Raw genomic sequence first — 19056 nt, 5'->3', positions numbered from 1 at the left:
GAGCACATTCTGGAGAGAGAAGTGCATTGTTCATCTGGCCACATGGTCAATCCGACGTCTGCATTGGTGATGCAGCATTTACGGTGATATGGCCTCAGCAGAAGTCAGGGCATTCATACTTCACACGCTTCGCAGAGCAGTGCAGTGCTGTTGTCAAGGAAGTGAGTTTGTGTTTATACAGGATGTAACGCCACCACCTACAGTCAACCTATCTTTTCAATGCGGAGCTATACAGAGCCCTCCACATTGTTATACAACTTTGGAGGAGCATGGCAACACGGTACAGAGCTGGAGTTGACCTCTGCATGCCTCTGGAGGCTCCACAATTGTGTCACACCCTCCATATGGAGCCTTCGACCATATTTTCAGATCAAGCATAAATTAGTCTAGGCCTCCACAATGGATTAGTTCACTGAGATGGGCGCAAATACATATACACTACCGGTCAAAAGGGTTTTTCTTTATTTTTACTATTTTCTATATTGTAGAATAATAGTGAAGACATCAAAACTATGAAACAACACATATGGAATCATGTAGTAACAAAAAAAGTGTTAAACAAATCTATTTTATATTTGAGATTCTTCAAATAGCCACCCTTTGCCTTGATGACAGCTTTGCACACTCTTAGCATTCTCTTGACCAGCTTCATGAGGTAGTCACCTGGAATGCATTTCAAATACCGGTGGAAATCTGTCCTTTGGTCTGGAGTGTCTTTGTGAGACCCGGTGTGGGTGAACGGATGATCTCCGCATGTGTATTTCCCACCATAAAGCATGGAGGAGGAGATGTTAGGGTGTGGGGGTGCTTTGCTGGTGACACTGTCTGTGATTTATTTAGAATTCAAGTCACATTTAACCAGCATGGCTACCACAGCATTCTGCAGCGATACGCCATCCCATCTGGTTTGGGCTTAGTGGGACTATCATTTTTCAAGAGGATGATGACCCAACACACCTCCAGGCTGTGTAAGGGCTATTTTACCAAGAAAGAGAGTGATGGAGTACTGCATCAGATGACCTGGCCTCCACAATCCCCCAACCTCAACCAAATTGAGATGGTTTGGGATGAGTCAGGCCTGCAGAGTGAATGAAAAGCAGCCAACAAGTGCTCAGTATATGTGGGAACTCCTTCAAGACTGTTGGAAAATACTTCCAGGTGAAGCTGGTTGAGAGAATGCCAAGATTGTGCAAAGCTGTCATAAAGACAAAGGGTGGTTACTTTGAAGAATCTGAAATATAACATATATTGTGATGTGTTTAACACTTTATTGGTTACTTCATGGTTCCATATGTGTTATTTCATAGTTTTAATGTCTTCACTAGCATTCCACATGTAGAATATAGTAAAAATAAAGAAAAACCTTTGAATGAGTAGGTGTTCTAGAACTTTTGACTGGTATTGTATATATATATATATATATATATATATATATATATATATATATATTTGTTACTGCTCAACTAAAACAGTCTCGGTCGACCAACAGCCTAACGATCAAACAATCAAACAATCGACATTTTACATTTGAAGCATTTTACATTTGAAGCAGCCAGACTAAATAGCCTTATACTTCTCATCAAATGGGGTGATCTATTAGAGCCCAAAGGCTATACTAGCACAAACATCACAAAAGCCTTTAACTGTTATTTCTCTCCCATCACTACCACTGGAACAATCCAACCTGTCAGACATTCGCATTGTACTGCGTTTTTTCCCCGTTTCCTATTCAGATGACTTAGTCTCCGCTTACAGTCTCCACATTCACTTTGAGTAGTGAACACATTTGTCTTGGAGAGACAAATACAATCTCAAAATGGCTCCTCAATCATCTGAGTGGTTCAGTGGAGATATGTAGAGAATGGACATTGTCTTTGAGCAGAGCTCCCATGTTCAGGCAGTAGACCTGACTCAATCACAGAGCAGGGTAATAACATGATTGTATAGATAGACACATAACGGCTATGGAACAATAGGCAACCAGAGGGGACAATACCAAAACACTGCTTTAATTCAAACAAGTCTGTAGATACACTGCCATCAACGTGGGTTCTAGATGATCGAGGAGACTATAACATCAGTGTCTGAATGTATGAGTGTCTCAGTACGCGAGACTAGTAGGTAGTCTGGAAAACAACGCATAGGCTACTGGTCACTGTCACACCCTCTCCTGTATCATTCCTCCCATCTATTTACATAGGGCCCTCCATTCTAAAGAGTAGGGTGTGTGCAAACTCAACTATCGCCATCTCTGTGTATGTTAGAGATGATGCTATGGCACAGCCTTGTGGCCAGACATGGTGCTCTTCTCTGTGGGATGAGGAGGATAGGGGTTTGGGCAAATGAGACAATCATTTGTTCCTGCTGGTATCAAAGTACTTTCTGCACCTCCTTCCCGTCTCCTCTGCTCCCATCCCCTCTTCTCTTCTCCTCTCCCTCCCCTCTTCTCCCCTCTGAACTCCTCCCTTCTTTTCCATCACCTCCCTCCCTCCCTCCTCTTTCCTCTCCTTCCCATTTCCTTCCTCCTCTCCCTCCCCTCTCCTGTACTCCCTTCTCCTCCCTTCACTTCTCCTCTCCTCCCCTCTCCACCTCTGCCTGTGCTGTAAGCTTTATGAAGTAAAAGCCCTCCCCCTAGTGTCCTTCAGAGAAAGGTACACCTTCCCTCACATTCTACCAAGTACCCACTCCTCACCAAATGTCCATCTGTCTCTTGGAATATGATACCATGATCCATATGTTATGTTCTTTTATTTGATGTTTCATATTCATACAGAAGAGACAAATATACATGTAGACAACACCCCCTCTCATAGTAGACATGTATTCTTACCTTCCAGCAGTGCTGACAGCCTCTCCCCCTCTCTGGTACGCCACTGAGAACAGAGAGACAGAGAAAGGTACAGACATGAACACCATAATCACAATCATCATCAGAGTAACAGGCTTATCAAAACACAATAACATGGACTGTGGAGTGTGTTTAGCTCTCCTGTAAGCCTGTGTTTGTATGTGTGCGGTGTGTGGTATTTTTGATAGTGGTATGTTTACGCATGTATGCGTGTGTGTAGATCGGTGCAGACTGAGTCACTGTGTGTGTGTGTGTGTGTGTGTGTGTGTGTGTGTGTGTGTGTGTGTGTGTGTGTGTGTGTGTGTGTGTGTGTGTGTGTGTGTGGAGGCTTAGGGGGCTGCACAGTGCTTTGGTCTCCTGGCATGGTTGGCGTGTGTTTGAAGCGCAGCATGCTGGAAGTTGGACTCTTTCAAGGAGCTTTAAGCTGCCGGTGTGAAGGAGAGATAAACTCCAACTTTAATTACAATCTCTTCTCTGAGGAAGGGGTGGGAGGGTTTTTGGGCTGGCTGGCTGGCTGGCTGAGTACAGTAGTACAGTACTTTGGGTTTCTATCACTGGGACCTCAGGACATACATGGCTCACTAAGATTCATTTGTGAGTTTATACTCCCATCAAAAAATGACCGACATAGTTTTTTTAAACTCTGAATTCCTTTGGTCATGGTTTTGCAAAGACTCATAACTTCATGGGTGAGGAAATACAGCGCTTTTATACTGAGGGAATACTTTGCAATGTTAGGCGTGCAGTTCTGGTTGAACCTTTTCTCTCGTTCCTCAGATCCGGGGAGGAAAGCTGATGATAACCAATGCCAGAAGTATGTGTGTGTCGGGACCAATATGGTGGGAGAGAGGGAGAGTGAGATTGCAAATATAATTATTTATTTTCTACGGTGGAGGGTTAATGCACTATTTTTTAAAGCGGTATCCACAGGTTTTTTTCAAAATTAGGGTGGAAGAGGACAGAGTTAGTTTCCTGGGGTTTGGACGGTGTGGTGTGCGCGATGGCTTTTCAGCCTAGCGCGGAGGAGACGCTGTCGATACGGCATGGATTCAGGTGTGTTTCTGAGAATGGAGTTAAGGTGGAGGAGACGCTGTCGATATGGCATGGATTCAGGTGTGTTCCTGAGAATGGAGTTAAGGTGGAGGAGGTTCTGCTCGCGGTCGGTCAACAGGTAGGAGCTGAATGTATACATTCTGCTTCCAGAATGAACAAAGCTGTCGTTGTGTTCATGAAAGACATTTGGTTGGTAGGATAATTGCTAGTGGAATATTTGTAAGGGTTGTGTTGGTGCCAATTTCGCCTCTTTCTACCCCTTTGACAAGGATGGTAGTTGCAAATTTGCCTCCGTTTATTACGGATGATCAAATCAGGAAAGAGCTGAGTCGTTTTGGTAAGTTTGCTAGTGGTTTTTGTGTCGGCAGGTTTTCAGGCAGATGTCATTAAGCACGCTGTTTCGTTCCGGAGGCAAGTGTTTATGTTTCTGAATAACAATGAGCAACAGCTAAATGTGCATTTTAAAGTGTGACATGGGGAGGGGCTCTACGCAGGGGTTGCCAGCACAGATAGTCTACAGTGCTTTGAGTGTGGGGATTTGGGGCATAAGAGCTTTGCGTGCCCACATAAAGGTCATAGACAAGGTGAGGGTACAAGCGCCAGTGGGGTAAATCGAGGTCAACGTGCAAGGGGCAATGAGACACAGACAGGAGAGGCTGGGCCTAGTCATGCCAGAGATGGTGGGGTTGCTGAGGCTGGGCCTAGTCATGCTATGGATGGTGGTGTAGATGAGGCTGGCACTATTCAGGCTAGAGATGGTGGTGTAGATGAGGCTGGGTCTAGTCATGCTATGGATGGTGGTGTAGATGAGGCTGGCACTATTCAGGCTAGAGATGGTGGTGTAGATGAGGCTGGGTCTAGTCAGGCTAGAGATGGTGGTGTAGATGAGGCTGGGTCTAGTCAGGCTATGGATGCTGGTGTAGATGAGGCTGGGTCTAGTCAGGCTAGAGATGGTGGTGTAGATGAGGCTGGGTCTAGTCAGGCTAGAGATGGTGGTGTAGATGAGGCTGGGTCTAGTCTGGCTAGAGATGGTGGTGTAGATGAGGCTGGGTCTAGTCAGGCTAGAGATGGTGGTGTAGATGAGACTGGGTCTAGTCAGGTTATGCTAGTGGATGAGGAGAGTATAGTGGGGAAGTGTAAGAGACTGGGGGGAGGAGGAGGGTGTCAAGCGGAAAGGAAAAAGGGGGAGAAGAAAGAAGTTGGGAGGGGAGAGGCTGGGGTGGTCAAAGGCACCAAGGAACCTTTGCCTAGTGCTGGGGTGGGAGGCCCTGACCAGAGAGGAAGGGCAGGTGGTCAGGATGGGAGATGGAGAGAGGAGGAAAGTGAGTCTGAGGAAGAGGGTGAGGAGGCCTTTTCTTCAGACTCCTCTTCAATGGGTCCTGGAGCTGACAGCCAGTCGAGCAGAGGGGTCAAAGTACAGGTTGAGGGAACTGACAAAGTTCCTGAATGAGACCAAGGGGAAAAACATGCTATGAAAAATGAGGGGCATGGTGTCCTCTCACCTAGGAAACGGTTTAGGTTGGAAGTGGGTCACAACAGTGCGTAAAGGTCGACCTTCAGACACTGTTTAGATGTATAGTTTCTTTCTTGCACTGGGGCTTTTTGAGCTTTGCTATTGGTCTCTTTCTTTGCTGGCTTTTCTTCCACTTTTTATGGAGACTCTTTGGGTAGGCTCGCTCAATATAAATGGCGCCAGAGATGCGGGAAAGAGGAGTGTGTTGGGTGAATATGTAAAACAAAAAAAAGTACAGGTGTTGTTTCTGCAGGAGATGCATAGTGATGTGGTGAATGAAGTCGATTGGGGGCTCTGGTGGAAAGGGGCAAGTGTGTTGAGCCATGGGACAAATTCTAGTGCAGGGGTGGCAGTCCTTTTTGTACCGGGTCTGTCTGTAAAAATGTGCTCCTCAAAGGAGGTGTGTAGGGGTAGGCTGCTTGTTGTAAAAGCAGAAATTAACAACATGGGTTTTGTCTTTATAAATGTGTATGCACCTAACACAGGGAGAGAGAGGGGGGTTATATTTGGGTGTCTTAGACAGGAACTCTCACAAGTAGCGCCTGAGGAGACGCTGGTGGTCGGCGGGGACTGGAACTGTACAATGGACTTTACGAAAGACAGAAATGGGGAAGAGCCTCATTCAGTGTCAGTGGGAGTGTCAAGGGACATCATTAATCAGTTCAACCTAGTGGATGTTTGGAGAAATAAACATCCCAACACAAGACAGTAAACGTTTTTACGTGTCCAGGAATCTGAGTAATATGCTGTTGGTCGGTACCATTCTCTCGGTGGGGTTTTCGGATCATCACATAACCGTGGCTCAGCTGTCTATTTCACCAGGGCCTCGGCAGGCATCCTATTGGAAGTTTAATGCAAAGCTCTTACAAGATGCCACTTTGTGCTCAGGTTTGCAGACTTTTTGGGAAAGGTGGGGGCAGCGAAGAGAGGAGTATGAGTCTCTGAGTCAATGGTGGGATGTGGGGAAAGTCCAAATTCGGCTATTCTGTCAACAGTATACAGCTCTGGAGGGGGCTCTACAAACTCCCAGTACCGAAGAGGTCAGGGGACCTCCAGTGGAGGGTTCTACATGGAGCCCTGGCCACTAACAGCTGGTTGGCACGGGTTGAACCAGGAGTCGGGCAGGGGTGTCCTTTCTGTGTTATGAGAGAAACTGTGATTCATGTGTTTTCTGTGTGCACCAGGTTAATGTCACTAATGTCTCTGTTGGAATGTCTGTGTGAGAGGTTGGGGGTGGTTTTTACTGTTGGGGTGTTAATAATGGGATACAGGTATTCAAATAAGGAGAAGGTCAAATGTGTTTTGTTGAATATTCTGTTTGCTCAGGCAAAGTTGGCTATTTGGCTAACAAGGAGGAACAGGGTCAAAGGTGGAGGGATAACAGACCCTTTACTATTATTTAATGGGATGGTCTCTGCGTGTCTTAGGGTAGAATTCTCTAAAATGATAAAAAGTGTGGAGATGTTTCAGGACATATGGTGTGTTGGGGGGCTGTCTGTATAGCTGGGGAAGATGTTTCAGGACATATGGTGTGTTGGGGGGCTGTCTGTATAGCTGGGGAAGATGTTTCAGGACATATGGTGTGTTGGGGGGCTGTCTGTATAGCTGGGGAAGATGTTTTGGAAATACATTTGTAGAAGTGGTGAGGTTTTTTGGTTATTGTGATGTGTGGTGTGTTTTTGTATCGTGTGGTACAGGGAAAGGTGAGTATGGTACATGTACGCAGTACAGGATATATTTCGCTGTTTTATTTTGAGGGGGGGTGAGGTTTTAATGAAATTAGATTGTTTCATAAAAGAAAGACAAAAAGGCAAGTCTCTCACTCTCTCGCTCTCCCCCTCTCCTGTTGAGAGAGAGAAAGTCTACATTTGGCATCTGTATATAGGACATTCAGCGCATTCAGGAATTCCACAACTAAAACCATTGTAGTGCCTCTCAAATCAGCATCTAGTGGAAGATTAGCACTGACAACATCCTGCCTTTACATTCAGCGTCATGGCAGCTTCTAGGATTGTAAACTTCAACAAGCAGAAACTCTAACCTCAAGCATTAAGGAACTGGCCCAAAACTAACCAGCTGACTGAATAGGTTTCACCTAAAAGAGTTCCAGCAGTTCAGAACAGAGGACTGAAACACTCAAACTATTAGACGTGATCCTAGGGCCCAAAGCTGACAAGGAGGAGAAAAACAACTCGCACAGTTTAGATACAGCCTCTGCTCTGCACAGATGGGATTAGTCACCATAACCACAAGCCTCACATAACTCCCCCTCTCTCTCTCTTCTTCTCTCTCTCACTCTCTTTTGCTCTCTCTCTGATTTACAAGAATGAGCACAGGTGTTGTGACACAAGTGCCAACTACACACGCATCTCGGCAGGAGTGGGGGGGAGAGAGAGCGAGAGAGAGAATAGTGAAAGAGAGATAAACACACAGAAAGAGAGAGAGAAAGAGAGCGTGAGAGAGAAGAGACAGATAGACAGAAAGAGAGAGATAAACACACAGAAAGAGAGAGAGAGAGTGCTCTGTTCGTGTCAGTCCAGTTCACATCTACCCTCAGTCGCTCCTTTCTGCCTGTCCACAGCTCTGTCTAATCAGTCCATGTGACTGGAGATGTGTCATCATCCTAAATGCCATCAGAGGCAAAGAGGCAGGCAGCAACAGCCCTTTGATCAAGTCCCCGCCAGTTTTAACAGTTTGTTAGTAGCATGGATGGCACGGCTCGCTCCTCTTTAAGTGCTTACCTCTGAACGCACTGCCTGCACCAGTTGGTAAAACATCTCTGTTATAGTTCCTTAGACCTCACACCACACTGCTCCCTTTCTTGTGGCTTAGCATTTTTAACTAAGGAGTGAGTCTTCCGACTGACTGAGCAGAATGACTGCTAGAGCTGTTCAGGCCATCACTGTGTGACTCAGGGAGTGCAGTCTTGCATTGAAAGGCGGACTGTTATGAGATTTTATAGAGAAAGTGCTATGAAATTAAGTCAAGAGTTATCAGGAGTGCTTACCTGTAGGAGTGAAGGTAAAGGATGGCACTGTAGGTTGAAGCAGAGGCACAAGAAAGAGGAAAGAGAGAGAAAAACCCAGTTAATATAACATAAAATAGCAACATGTATATTCCTCTTGAATCCAATGAGAAACACACAACAGGGTTCTCTACATTGTGCTTTGTAACATCAAAACTAACGCAAAGGAGACAAACCTTAACTTTGCTGGAGTATTGAAACCCATCATCCTGAGATGTTTTGAAGCATTACATGGTGTGTTGTAACACTACTTGTGCAACACCTTGCCAGGGACTGAGAGCACTACTGGAAAAGGTTGAAAACACTATTTTGATGATTCAAGTTTAGTGTAGAATTAGTTACCTTCTCTTTCGGTGTTATTTCCTCTCTCTAAAGCTTCTAACACCACTACGATGTTTCCTGACTAGTACAGAATTAGATCTGAGGATTTTAATGTATTTATGTATCTGATCATTGGCCAATTTAACCCATTTTGGCAGGCATTGTTGAGCACGGTGCTCAAACCATCAGCAGTAACTGGCAGCACATATTAAACATGAAACATTTGAGGGAATGGGTTGTCTCATCATTGAACGTATGGGTTGTCTCATCATTGAACGTATGGGTTGTCTCATCATTGAACGTATGGGTTGTCTCATCATTGAACGTATGGGTTGTCTCATCATTGAACGTATGGGTTGTCTCATCATTGAACGTATGGGTTGTCTCATCATTGAACGTATGGGTTGTCTCATCATTGAACGTATGGGTTGTCTCATCATTGAACGTATGGGTTGTCTCATCATTGAACGTATGGGTTGTCTCATCATTGAACGTATGGGTTGTCTCATCATTGAACGTATGGGTTGTCTCATCATTGAACGTAATTTTGCCTGATGGTTTTGATGTCCGTTCATCATGATCCATTACATCCCATATCACAACAAGCTGCTTAATACTCATATAGAAGTGTACCTTTCTTTCTTCAAACAAGATAGGAGGAGATTGCAAGGAGATTAAAACCCGACTTTAAATTAGTTCAATCACTCAATTTTCTAGATCGTTGTTTATCCTCATAAAATGTATTAGGTTGGATTATTATTATTAGTTATATATTTTAAACATTTCATTCATTTTTTATTAAGTACGTGTTAGTTGTTATTTTTGTTGTTCTCAATTTCAATTCACCCCAGAATAATTGAATATCCCTTTGGTGAAGTTATTAATTACACTTTTGATGGTGTATCAACACACCAGTCACTACAAAGTTAAAGGCATCCTTCCTAACTCAGTTGCCGGAGAGGAAGGAAACCGCTCAGGGATTTCACCATGAGGCCAATGGAGACTTTAAAACAATTACAGATTTGAATGGTTGTGATAGGAGAAAAATGAGGATGGGTCTGACAAGGTAAAAATCTGTCTTTCCGCCCCTGAGCAAGGCAGTTAACCCACTGTTCCCCTGAACAAGGCAGTTAACCCACTGTTCCCCTGAGCAAGGCAGTTAACCCACTGTTCCCCTGAACAAGGCAGTTAACCCACTGTTCCCGTGAACGAGGCAGTTAACCCCACTGTTCCCCTGAGCAAGGCAGTTAACCCACTGTTCCCCTGAACGAGGCAGTTAACCCCACTGTTCCCCTGAGCAAGGCAGTTAACCCACTGTTCCCCTGAACGAGGCAGTTAACCCCACTGTTCCCCTGAACGAGGCAGTTAACCCACTGTTCCCCTGAGCAAGGCAGTTAACCCACTGTTCCCCTGAGCAAGGCAGTTAACCCACTGTTCCCCTGAGCAAGGCAGTTAACCCACTGTTCCCCTGAGCAAGGCAGTTAACCCACTGTTCCCCTGAGCAAGGCAGTTAACCCACTGTTCCCCTGAGCAAGGCAGTTAACCCACTGTTCCCCTGAGCAAGGCAGTTAACCCACTGTTCCCCTGAGCAAGGCAGTTAACCCACTGTTCCCCTGAACAAGGCAGTTAACCCACTGTTCCCCTGAGCAAGGCAGTTAACCCACTGTTCCCCTGAGCGAGGCAGTTAACCCACTGTTCCCCTGAACGAGGCAGTTAACCCACTGTTCCCCTGAACGAGGCAGTTAACCCACTGTTCCCCTGAGCGAGGCAGTTAACCCACTGTTCCCCTGAGCAAGGCAGTTAACCCACTGTTCCCCTGAGCAAGGCAGTTAACCCACTGTTCCCCTGAGCAAGGCAGTTAACCCACTGTTCCCCTGAGCAAGGCAGTTAACCCACTGTTCCCCTGAGCGAGGCAGTTAACCCACTGTTCCCCTGAGCGAGGCAGTTAACCCACTGTTCCCCTGAACGAGGCAGTTAACCCACTGTTCCCCTGAGCGAGGCAGTTAACCCACTGTTCCCCTGAACGAGGCAGTTAACCCACTGTTCCCCTGAACGAGGCAGTTAACCCACTGTTCCCCTGAGCAAGGCAGTTAACCCACTGTTCCCCTGAACGAGGCAGTTAACCCACTGTTCCCCTGAGCGAGGCAGTTAACCCACTGTTCCCCTGAACAAGGCAGTTAACCCACTGTTCCCCTGAACGAGGCAGTTAACCCACTGTTCCCCTGAGCAAGGCAGTTAACCCACTGTTCCCCTGAACGAGGCAGTTAACCCACTGTTCCCCTGAGCGAGGCAGTTAACCCACTGTTCCCCTGAACAAGGCAGTTAACCCACTGTTCCCCTGAACAAGGCAGTTAACCCCACTGTTCCCCTGAACAAGGCAGTTAACCCACTGTTCCCCTGAACGAGGCAGTTAACCCACTGTTCCCCTGAGCAAGGCAGTTAACCCACTGTTCCCCTGAACGAGGCAGTTAACCCACTGTTCCCCTGAGCGAGGCAGTTAACCCACTGTTCCCCTGAACAAGGCAGTTAACCCACTGTTCCCCTGAACGAGGCAGTTAACCCACTGTTCCCCTGAGCAAGGCAGTTAACCCACTGTTCCCCTGAACGAGGCAGTTAACCCACTGTTCCCCTGAGCGAGGCAGTTAACCCACTGTTCCCCTGAACAAGGCAGTTAACCCACTGTTCCCCTGAACGAGGCAGTTAACCCACTGTTCCCCTGAGCAAGGCAGTTAACCCACTGTTCCCCTGAGCAAGGCAGTTAACCCACTGTTCCCCTGAGCAAGGCAGTTAACCCACTGTTCCCCTGAACGAGGCAGTTAACCCACTGTTCCCCTGAGCAAGGCAGTTAACCCACTGTTCCCCTGAGCAAGGCAGTTAACCCCACTGTTCCCCTGAACGAGGCAGTTAACCCACTGTTCCCCTGAGCAAGGCAGTTAACCCACTGTTCCCCTGAACGAGGCAGTTAACCCACTGTTCCCCTGAGCAAGGCAGTTAACCCACTGTTCCCCTGAACAAGGCAGTTAACCCACTGTTCCCCTGAGCAAGGCAGTTAACCCACTGTTCCCCTGAGCAAGGCAGTTAACCCACTGTTCCCCTGAGTGAGGCAGTTAACCCCACTGTTCCCCTGAACAAGGCAGTTAACCCACTGTTCCCCTGAGCGAGGCAGTTAACCCACTGTTCCCCTGAACGAGGCAGTTAACCCACTGTTCCCCTGAGCGAGGCAGTTAACCCACTGTTCCCAACCTTGGGTTAAATGCAGAAGACACATTTCAGATGAATGCATTCAGTTGTACAACTGACTAGGTATCCCCCTTTCCCATTCCACAATACTAACCTGATTGACAGAGTGAAAAGAAGGAAGCCTATACAGAAAAATATTCCAAAACAGGCATCCTGTTAGCAACAAGGCACTATAGTAATACAGCAAAAAAAAATGGCAAAACAATTCACTTTTTGTCCTGAATACAAAGTGTTATGTTTGGGGCAAATCCAACACAACATATTACTGAGTACCACTCTCCACATATTTTCAAGCATAGTGGTGGCTGCATCATGTTATGGGTATGCTTTTTATCGTGGAGGACTGGGGAGTTGTTCAGGATAAAAATAAATGGATTGGAGCTAAGCACAGGAAAAATCCTAGAGGAAATTCTGGTTCAGTCTGCTTTCCACCAGACACTGGGAGATGAATTCACCTTTCAGCAGGACAATAACCTAAAACACAAGGCCAAATCTACACTGGAGTTGCTTACCAAGAAGACAGTGAATGTTCCTGAGTGGCCGAGTTACAGTTTGACAGAGCTTGAATAATTGTGCAAATATTGCACAATCCAGGTGTGGAAAGCTCTTAGAAACGTACCCAGAAAGACTCACAGCTGTAACCACTGCCAAAGGTGCTTCTACAAAGTACTTCCTCAGGGGTGTGATACTTACTTTTGTAATTAGATATTTCTGCATTTTTATTTTCAACAAATTTTCTAAAATGTCTAAAAACATATTTTCACTTTGTCGTTGTGGGGTTTTGTGTGTAGATGGGTGAGAAATGTTTTATCAATTTTGAATTCAGGCTGTAATACAACAACATGTGGAATAGGTATGAAGGGGTATGAATACTTTCTGAAGGCACAGTAGCTATCACTGATGTACAGCTGTCCTCTTCATGTCCTTTTATTTATGGAAACAACCTTTCAAATGTCCCTTTAATGCCACAATTATTTCCTCTTGTTTGGATTCCTGCTCTTTCCCCTTGAAGCTCAGAGCAGCCAAATAGATTGGTCCATTTGGAATGTTTTATCTGTTTGCGTTTCAGCTTTGAAGAGGAGAGAGATTGACACTTGGCATGCGAGGTGCTCGTGAGAAATATTAACATGATTGAAGTCAATCAAATAACCACAGTGACAAGAGACCATCACAGACAGCTTATTCACTGGCTGGATGAGACATCTTGGCGGTGGTACTAATGTCACACAGACCCACGCACACACAGACCCACGCACACACAGACCCGCGCACACACAGACACACACACACACAGACACACACACACACAGACACACACACACACACAGACACACACACACAGACACACACAGACACACCCAAGAACAAACACAGGCGCACACACAGGCGCCCGCACAGGCGAACGCACAGGCGCACGCGCACACACACACACACACACACACACACACACAGACCCACGCACACACAGACCCACGCACACACAGACCCACGCACACACAGACCCACGCACACACAGACCCCCACACACACAGACCCACGCACACACACAGACACACACACACACACCCAAGAACAAACACAGGCGCACACACAGGCACACACACAGGCGCACGCACAGTCACACACACACACACACACACACACACACACACACACACAGTCCTATATCTCCTCTCCCAATTCTCCACAACTCCAATTCAACCCACTTCACTCTGAGTGCAGCTTGTTGCTTCATGTGGTTGCAATTATACTCTTCTTCTCTTCTCAAAACATTCTTGGTTACCAGTTCCAACAAAGAGCACGGCCTCTTGTGGTTTTAAAAAGCAGAAAGGGGGGGTTGAGAGAGAGAGAGAGAGAGAGAGAGAGAGAGAAAGACATTTTTGCCTGCTGTGCCCACATGAGCTCAGAGAGTTACAGAGTTAATGTGAGGAAACACTGATGCACTGCTCGGCTCCTCTGGAAGAAAAGGAAGGGCTCCTTAAAGGTGTGTGGAGCCAACCTCAGCCTCTACAGTAGCCTCTCTCTCTACCAACCTCAGCCTCTACAGTAGCCTCTCTCTCTATCACCTCAGTCTCTACAGTAACCTCTCTCTCTACCAACCTCAGCCTCTACAGTAGCCTCTCTCTCTATCACCTCAGCCTCTACAGTAGCCTCTCTCTCTATCACCTCAGTCTCTACAGTAGTCTCTCTCTCTCTACCAACCTCAGTCTCTACAGTAGCCTCTCTCTCTATCACCTCAGCCTCTACAGTAGCCTCTCTCTCTATCACCTCAGTCTCTACAGTAGTCTCTCTCTCTCTACCAACCTCAGCCTCTACAGTAACCTCTCTCGCTACCAACCTCAGCCTCTACAGTAGCCTCTCTCTCTATCACCTCAGCCTCTACAGTAGCCTCTCTCTCTATCACCTCAGCCTCTACAGTAAACTCTCTCTCTCTACCAACCTCAGTCTCTACAGTAACCTCTCTCGCTACCAACCTCAGCCTCTACAGTAACCTCTCTCTCTACCAACCTCAGCCTCTACAGTAACCTCTCTCTCTACCAACCTCAGCCTCTACAGTAGTCTCTCTCTCTATCACCTCAGCCTCTACAGTAGTCTCTCTTTCTCTCTATCACCTCAGCCTCTACAGTAGGCTCTTTCTCTCTATCACCTCAGCCTCTACAGTAGTCTCTCTCTCTCTATCACCTCAGCCTCTACAGTAGACTCTTTCTCTCTATCACCTCAGCCTCTACAGTAGTCTCTCTCTCTACCAAGCTCAGTCTCTACAGTATCACCTCTCTCTCTACCAATCTCAGCCTCTACAGTAGCACCTCTCTCTCTACCAAACTCAACCTCTACAGTATCCCCTCTCTCTCTCCCAATCTCAGCCTCTACAGTATCCCCTCTCTCTCTCCCAACCTCAGCCTCTACAGTATCCCCTCTCTCTCTACCAACCTCAGGCTCTACAGTAGCCCCTCTCTCTCTCCCAACCTCAGCCTCTACAGTATCCCCTCTCTCTCTACCAACCTCAGGCTCTACAGTAGCCCCTCTCTCTCTACCAACCTCAGCCTCTACAGTAGCCCCTCTCTCTCTACCAAACTCAGCCTCTACAGTAGCCCCTCTCTCTCTACCAATCTCAGCCTCTACAGTAGCCCCTCTCTCTCTACCAATCTCAGCCTCTACAGTAGGCTCTCTCTCTACCAAGCTCAGCCTCTACAGTATCTCCTCTCTCTCTACCAATCTCAGCCTCTACAGCAGCCCCTCTCTCTCTCCAACCTCAGCCTCTACAGTATCCCCTCTCTCTCTCTCCAACTCAGCCTCTACAGTAGCCTCTCTCTCTCTACCAACCTTAGCTTCTACAGTATCCACCCTCTGAGCACCTGAGTACCCGGCAGTAGATAGTCTACAGTAACATAAACTAATGAAAATGCTATTGTTTTCTTTGAAAAAAGGCATCTTTATGTTCTAATTCTAACAACCAAAATATTATTTTTGCGATAGCATATATTGAATACATTTATTACACTGTTAGAATGTTGCAGTCAGAATGACTGCTCATTGGCTCAAACTGAGGTCCCATGAGGACTGGCTGTTCTAGTATTAAAAGCCTTGTATGTGGGCATAACATGTGGGCATTGATTTATTTTTAACATACCACACAATCCTTTTCCATGAAGATGACCAACCCTGGGACCTCATCGTCTGTCTCACCATAGCAACACAGAGCAGAACTTAATCACACTACTGTAGCACACAATGCAGTCAGCATCCAACATATACAGAGAGACCTTATTCCTTATGCAAATCAAGGCCTCTGCTGTAAGTTATGTAAGTCTGTAGAGATACCAAACTCCAGTATGTTCACTATAAACCCATATTAATGTTCATCCATGATAGAGCTCTGAGGTATAAACCACCAAGGCCAGAAACAAAGGTTTTCCAAAGCAAGGACAGGGTTTCTAGATGAATCCAGGTTTCCATGACTCCCAATAGGCAGAGTATGAGTATGACCAGTATATTGTCCGTGTCTCTAGGTTGAATGGTGTACCTCTCCTGACCCTGCCAGTCAGCAGTGTACCTGAGCCCAGCAGAAGGAGGTAGGGGTTTGGGGAGGGTATGGGAAAGGCAGGCAGCAGCTGCATCGCCTGCAGCCAGCCACATATTAAACCAGGCAGCACAGAAATGAGAGCCTGACAACACTCCTTTATATCCTTAAACTATTGTGGGCAGAGGTTTGGCATGTACTGAACCCTGTCACATGGGAACAGGTAAACCCACTGCAGGTGAGGTAAGCAGCGTCCTCTCCTAGAGAGCACAGAGCATCTGATACTGAGTACTAAACCCATGGATAGAGAATGAAAAACACAGTGGTATGGTAAGGAATCTCTTGCAACAGTATGACACAATGTTTCAAACTCTAACAGTCATTTGCATCAAAGGCTTTCACTGAAAACTATTTTAAAAGTATACTTCAAGCTTAACATTTTTTAGTTTCTCCTTGATTTATGCTCGTCGTAGCAAGTTGTTCTGTCTTTCCAGACACATTCCGGTGGGAACTGCTAACAGAAACTGGTGGGACCAGAAGACGCACTTCAAAAGAAGAACTACACACACAAAAACACCCTGGCAGGATCAGAGAGAGGGAAATATAAAACAGAATAGAAAGACATTATGCAGGAGACAGGTCCATTTTTCAACTGCAGATGTTCAAGGGCTTTTAACTTTCTCAAAGTACTAGCGACCATTTTCAGATGGTAGACCTCACCTCAACTCAAATGGCACAGTATGATGCAAGACTTTAATATGAGAGGAGGGATTCCTGAGGGGATGGAGGGGACGGAGGGATTGCTGAGGGGATGGAGGGGATGGAGGGATTGCTGAGGGGATGGAGGGGATGGAGGGATTGCTGAGGGGATGGAGGGGATGGAGGGGACGGAGGGATTGCTGAGGGGATGGAGGGGACGGAGGGATGGCTGGGGGATGGAGGGATGGCTGAGGGATGGAGGGGATGGAGGGGACAGAGGGATGGCTGAGGGGACGGAGGGGACGGAGGGATGGCTGGGGGGATGGAGGGTTTGCTGGGGGGATGGAGGGGACAGAGGGATTGCTGGGGGGATGGAGGGGATGGAGGGATTGCTGTGGGGATGGAGGGGATGGAGGGATAGCTGAGGGGACGGAGGGATTGCTGAGGGGATGGAGGGGATGGAGGGATGGCTGAGGGGACGGAGGGATTGCTGAGGGGATGGAGGGATTGCTGAGGGGATGGAGGGGATGGAGGGATTGCTGAGGGGATGGAGGGGACAGAGGGGATGGAGGGATGGCTGAGTGGATGGAGGGGACGGAGGGATGGCTGAGGGGATGGAGGGATTGCTGAGGGGATGGAGGGATTGCTGAGGGGATGGAGGGGACGGAGGGATTGCTGAGGGGATGGAAGGGACGGAGGGATTGCTGAGGGGACGGAGAGATGGCTGGGGGGATGGAGGGGACAGAGGGATGGAGGGATGGCTGAGTGGATGGAGGGGACGGAGGGATGGCTGAGGGGATGGAGGGGACGGAGGGGACGGAGGGATTGCTGAGGGGACGGAGGGGACGGAGGGATGGCTGGGGGGATGGAGGGTTTGCTGGGGGGATGGAGGGGACAGAGGGATTGCTGGGGGGATGGAGGGGATGGAGGGATTGCTGGGGGGATGGAGGGGATGGAGGGATTGCTGTGGGGATGGAGGGGATGGAGGGATAGCTGAGGGGACGGAGGGATTGCTGAGGGGATGGAGGGGATGGAGGGATGGCTGAGGGGACGGAGGGATTGCTGAGGGGATGGAGGGATTGCTGAGGGGATGGAGGGATTGCTGAGGGGATGGAGGGGATGGAGGGATTGCTGAGGGGACGGAGGGATTGCTGAGGGGATGGAGGGGATGGAGGGATTGCTGAGGGGATGGAAGGGATGGAGGGATTGCTGAGGGGATGGAGGGGACGGAGGGATTGCTGAGGGGACGGAGGGGACGGAGGGATGGCTGAGTGGATGGAGGGGACGGAGGGATGGCTGAGGGGATGGAGGGGACGGAGGGATGGCTGAGGGGATGGAGGGGATGGAGGGGACGGAGGGGATGGCGGGATGGCTGAGGGGATGGAGGGGACGGAGGGGACCGAGGGATGGCTGAGGGGACGGAGGGATTGCTGAGGGGACGGAGGGGACGGAGGGGATGGAGGGATGGCTGAGTGGATGGAGGGGACGGAGGGATGGCTGAGGGGATGGAGGGGACGGAGGGGACGGAGGGATGGCTGAGGGGACGGAGGGATTGCTGAGGGGATATAGGGGACGGAGGGATTGCTGAGGGGACGGAGGGGACGGAGAGATGGCTGGAGGGATAGAGGGGATGGAGGGATGGCTGGGGGGATGGAGGGTTTGCTGGGGGGATGGAGGGGATGGAGGGATTGCTGGGGGGGATGGAGGGGATGGAGGGATTGCTGGGGGGATGGAGGGGATGGAGGGATTGCTGGGGGGATGGAGGGGATGGAGGGCTGCAATTGAGAGCTCAGATGAGAGTCCCTACATGGATGGAGTAGTAGGAATCACACAATGCCCCTTAATCACTGATACAAGACCAGCTATTCTATTCTTCATCCTATTAACTGTTCCATTTGGTGTTTGTTAACCTGATCCTAGATCAGTGCTTGAGGACACTTTGAGCAAGTGAATCCAGTGTGCTGACATTAGGTGAGGCATGTTGTACTGACCCTTGCGGATGCCTGCGTAGTTAGTACTGAGGCCACTCCTCTTCTTACGCTGTCGGTAGAGCCAGATACTGAACACCATGAGGATGATCCAACAGGCCGCTCCTATCCCCGCTATGAAGGCCGGCTGCTTCACCACCTCACTGATCTGCTGGGACAGGGTGTTCTCTGGCTCCAACACACCCTCCGTCATACGCCCCGATGAGTCTACAGGGGGGAGAGAGGATGGAATTTGAGAAGGGTGAAATAGAGGTAGAGGATGAGGATGTGAGAGGTGAGAGGAGAGAGGGGAGGAGAGGAGAGGGGAGAGGAGGGGAGAAGAGGGGAGAGGAGAAGGGGAGAGTAGGA

General features: G+C 48.2%; 1 protein-coding gene across 1 annotated transcript in view; it reads right to left on the bottom strand.

Moving 5' to 3' along the window:
• The window catches only part of LOC115206848 (roundabout homolog 1-like), a 454555-nt gene that overhangs the window by 32371 nt on the left and 403128 nt on the right, over positions 1-19056 (bottom strand). The window contains 3 exon segments of the mRNA XM_029774026.1: positions 2831-2873; positions 8422-8448; positions 18712-18915. Coding sequence (XP_029629886.1) covers positions 2831-2873; positions 8422-8448; positions 18712-18915 — 274 coding nt within the window.

This window comes from Salmo trutta, chromosome 13 (assembly GCF_901001165.1).
Source record: "Salmo trutta chromosome 13, fSalTru1.1, whole genome shotgun sequence".
Taxonomy (NCBI): Eukaryota; Metazoa; Chordata; class Actinopteri; order Salmoniformes; family Salmonidae; genus Salmo; species Salmo trutta.
This window is presented reverse-complemented; position numbering and strand designations above follow the sequence as displayed.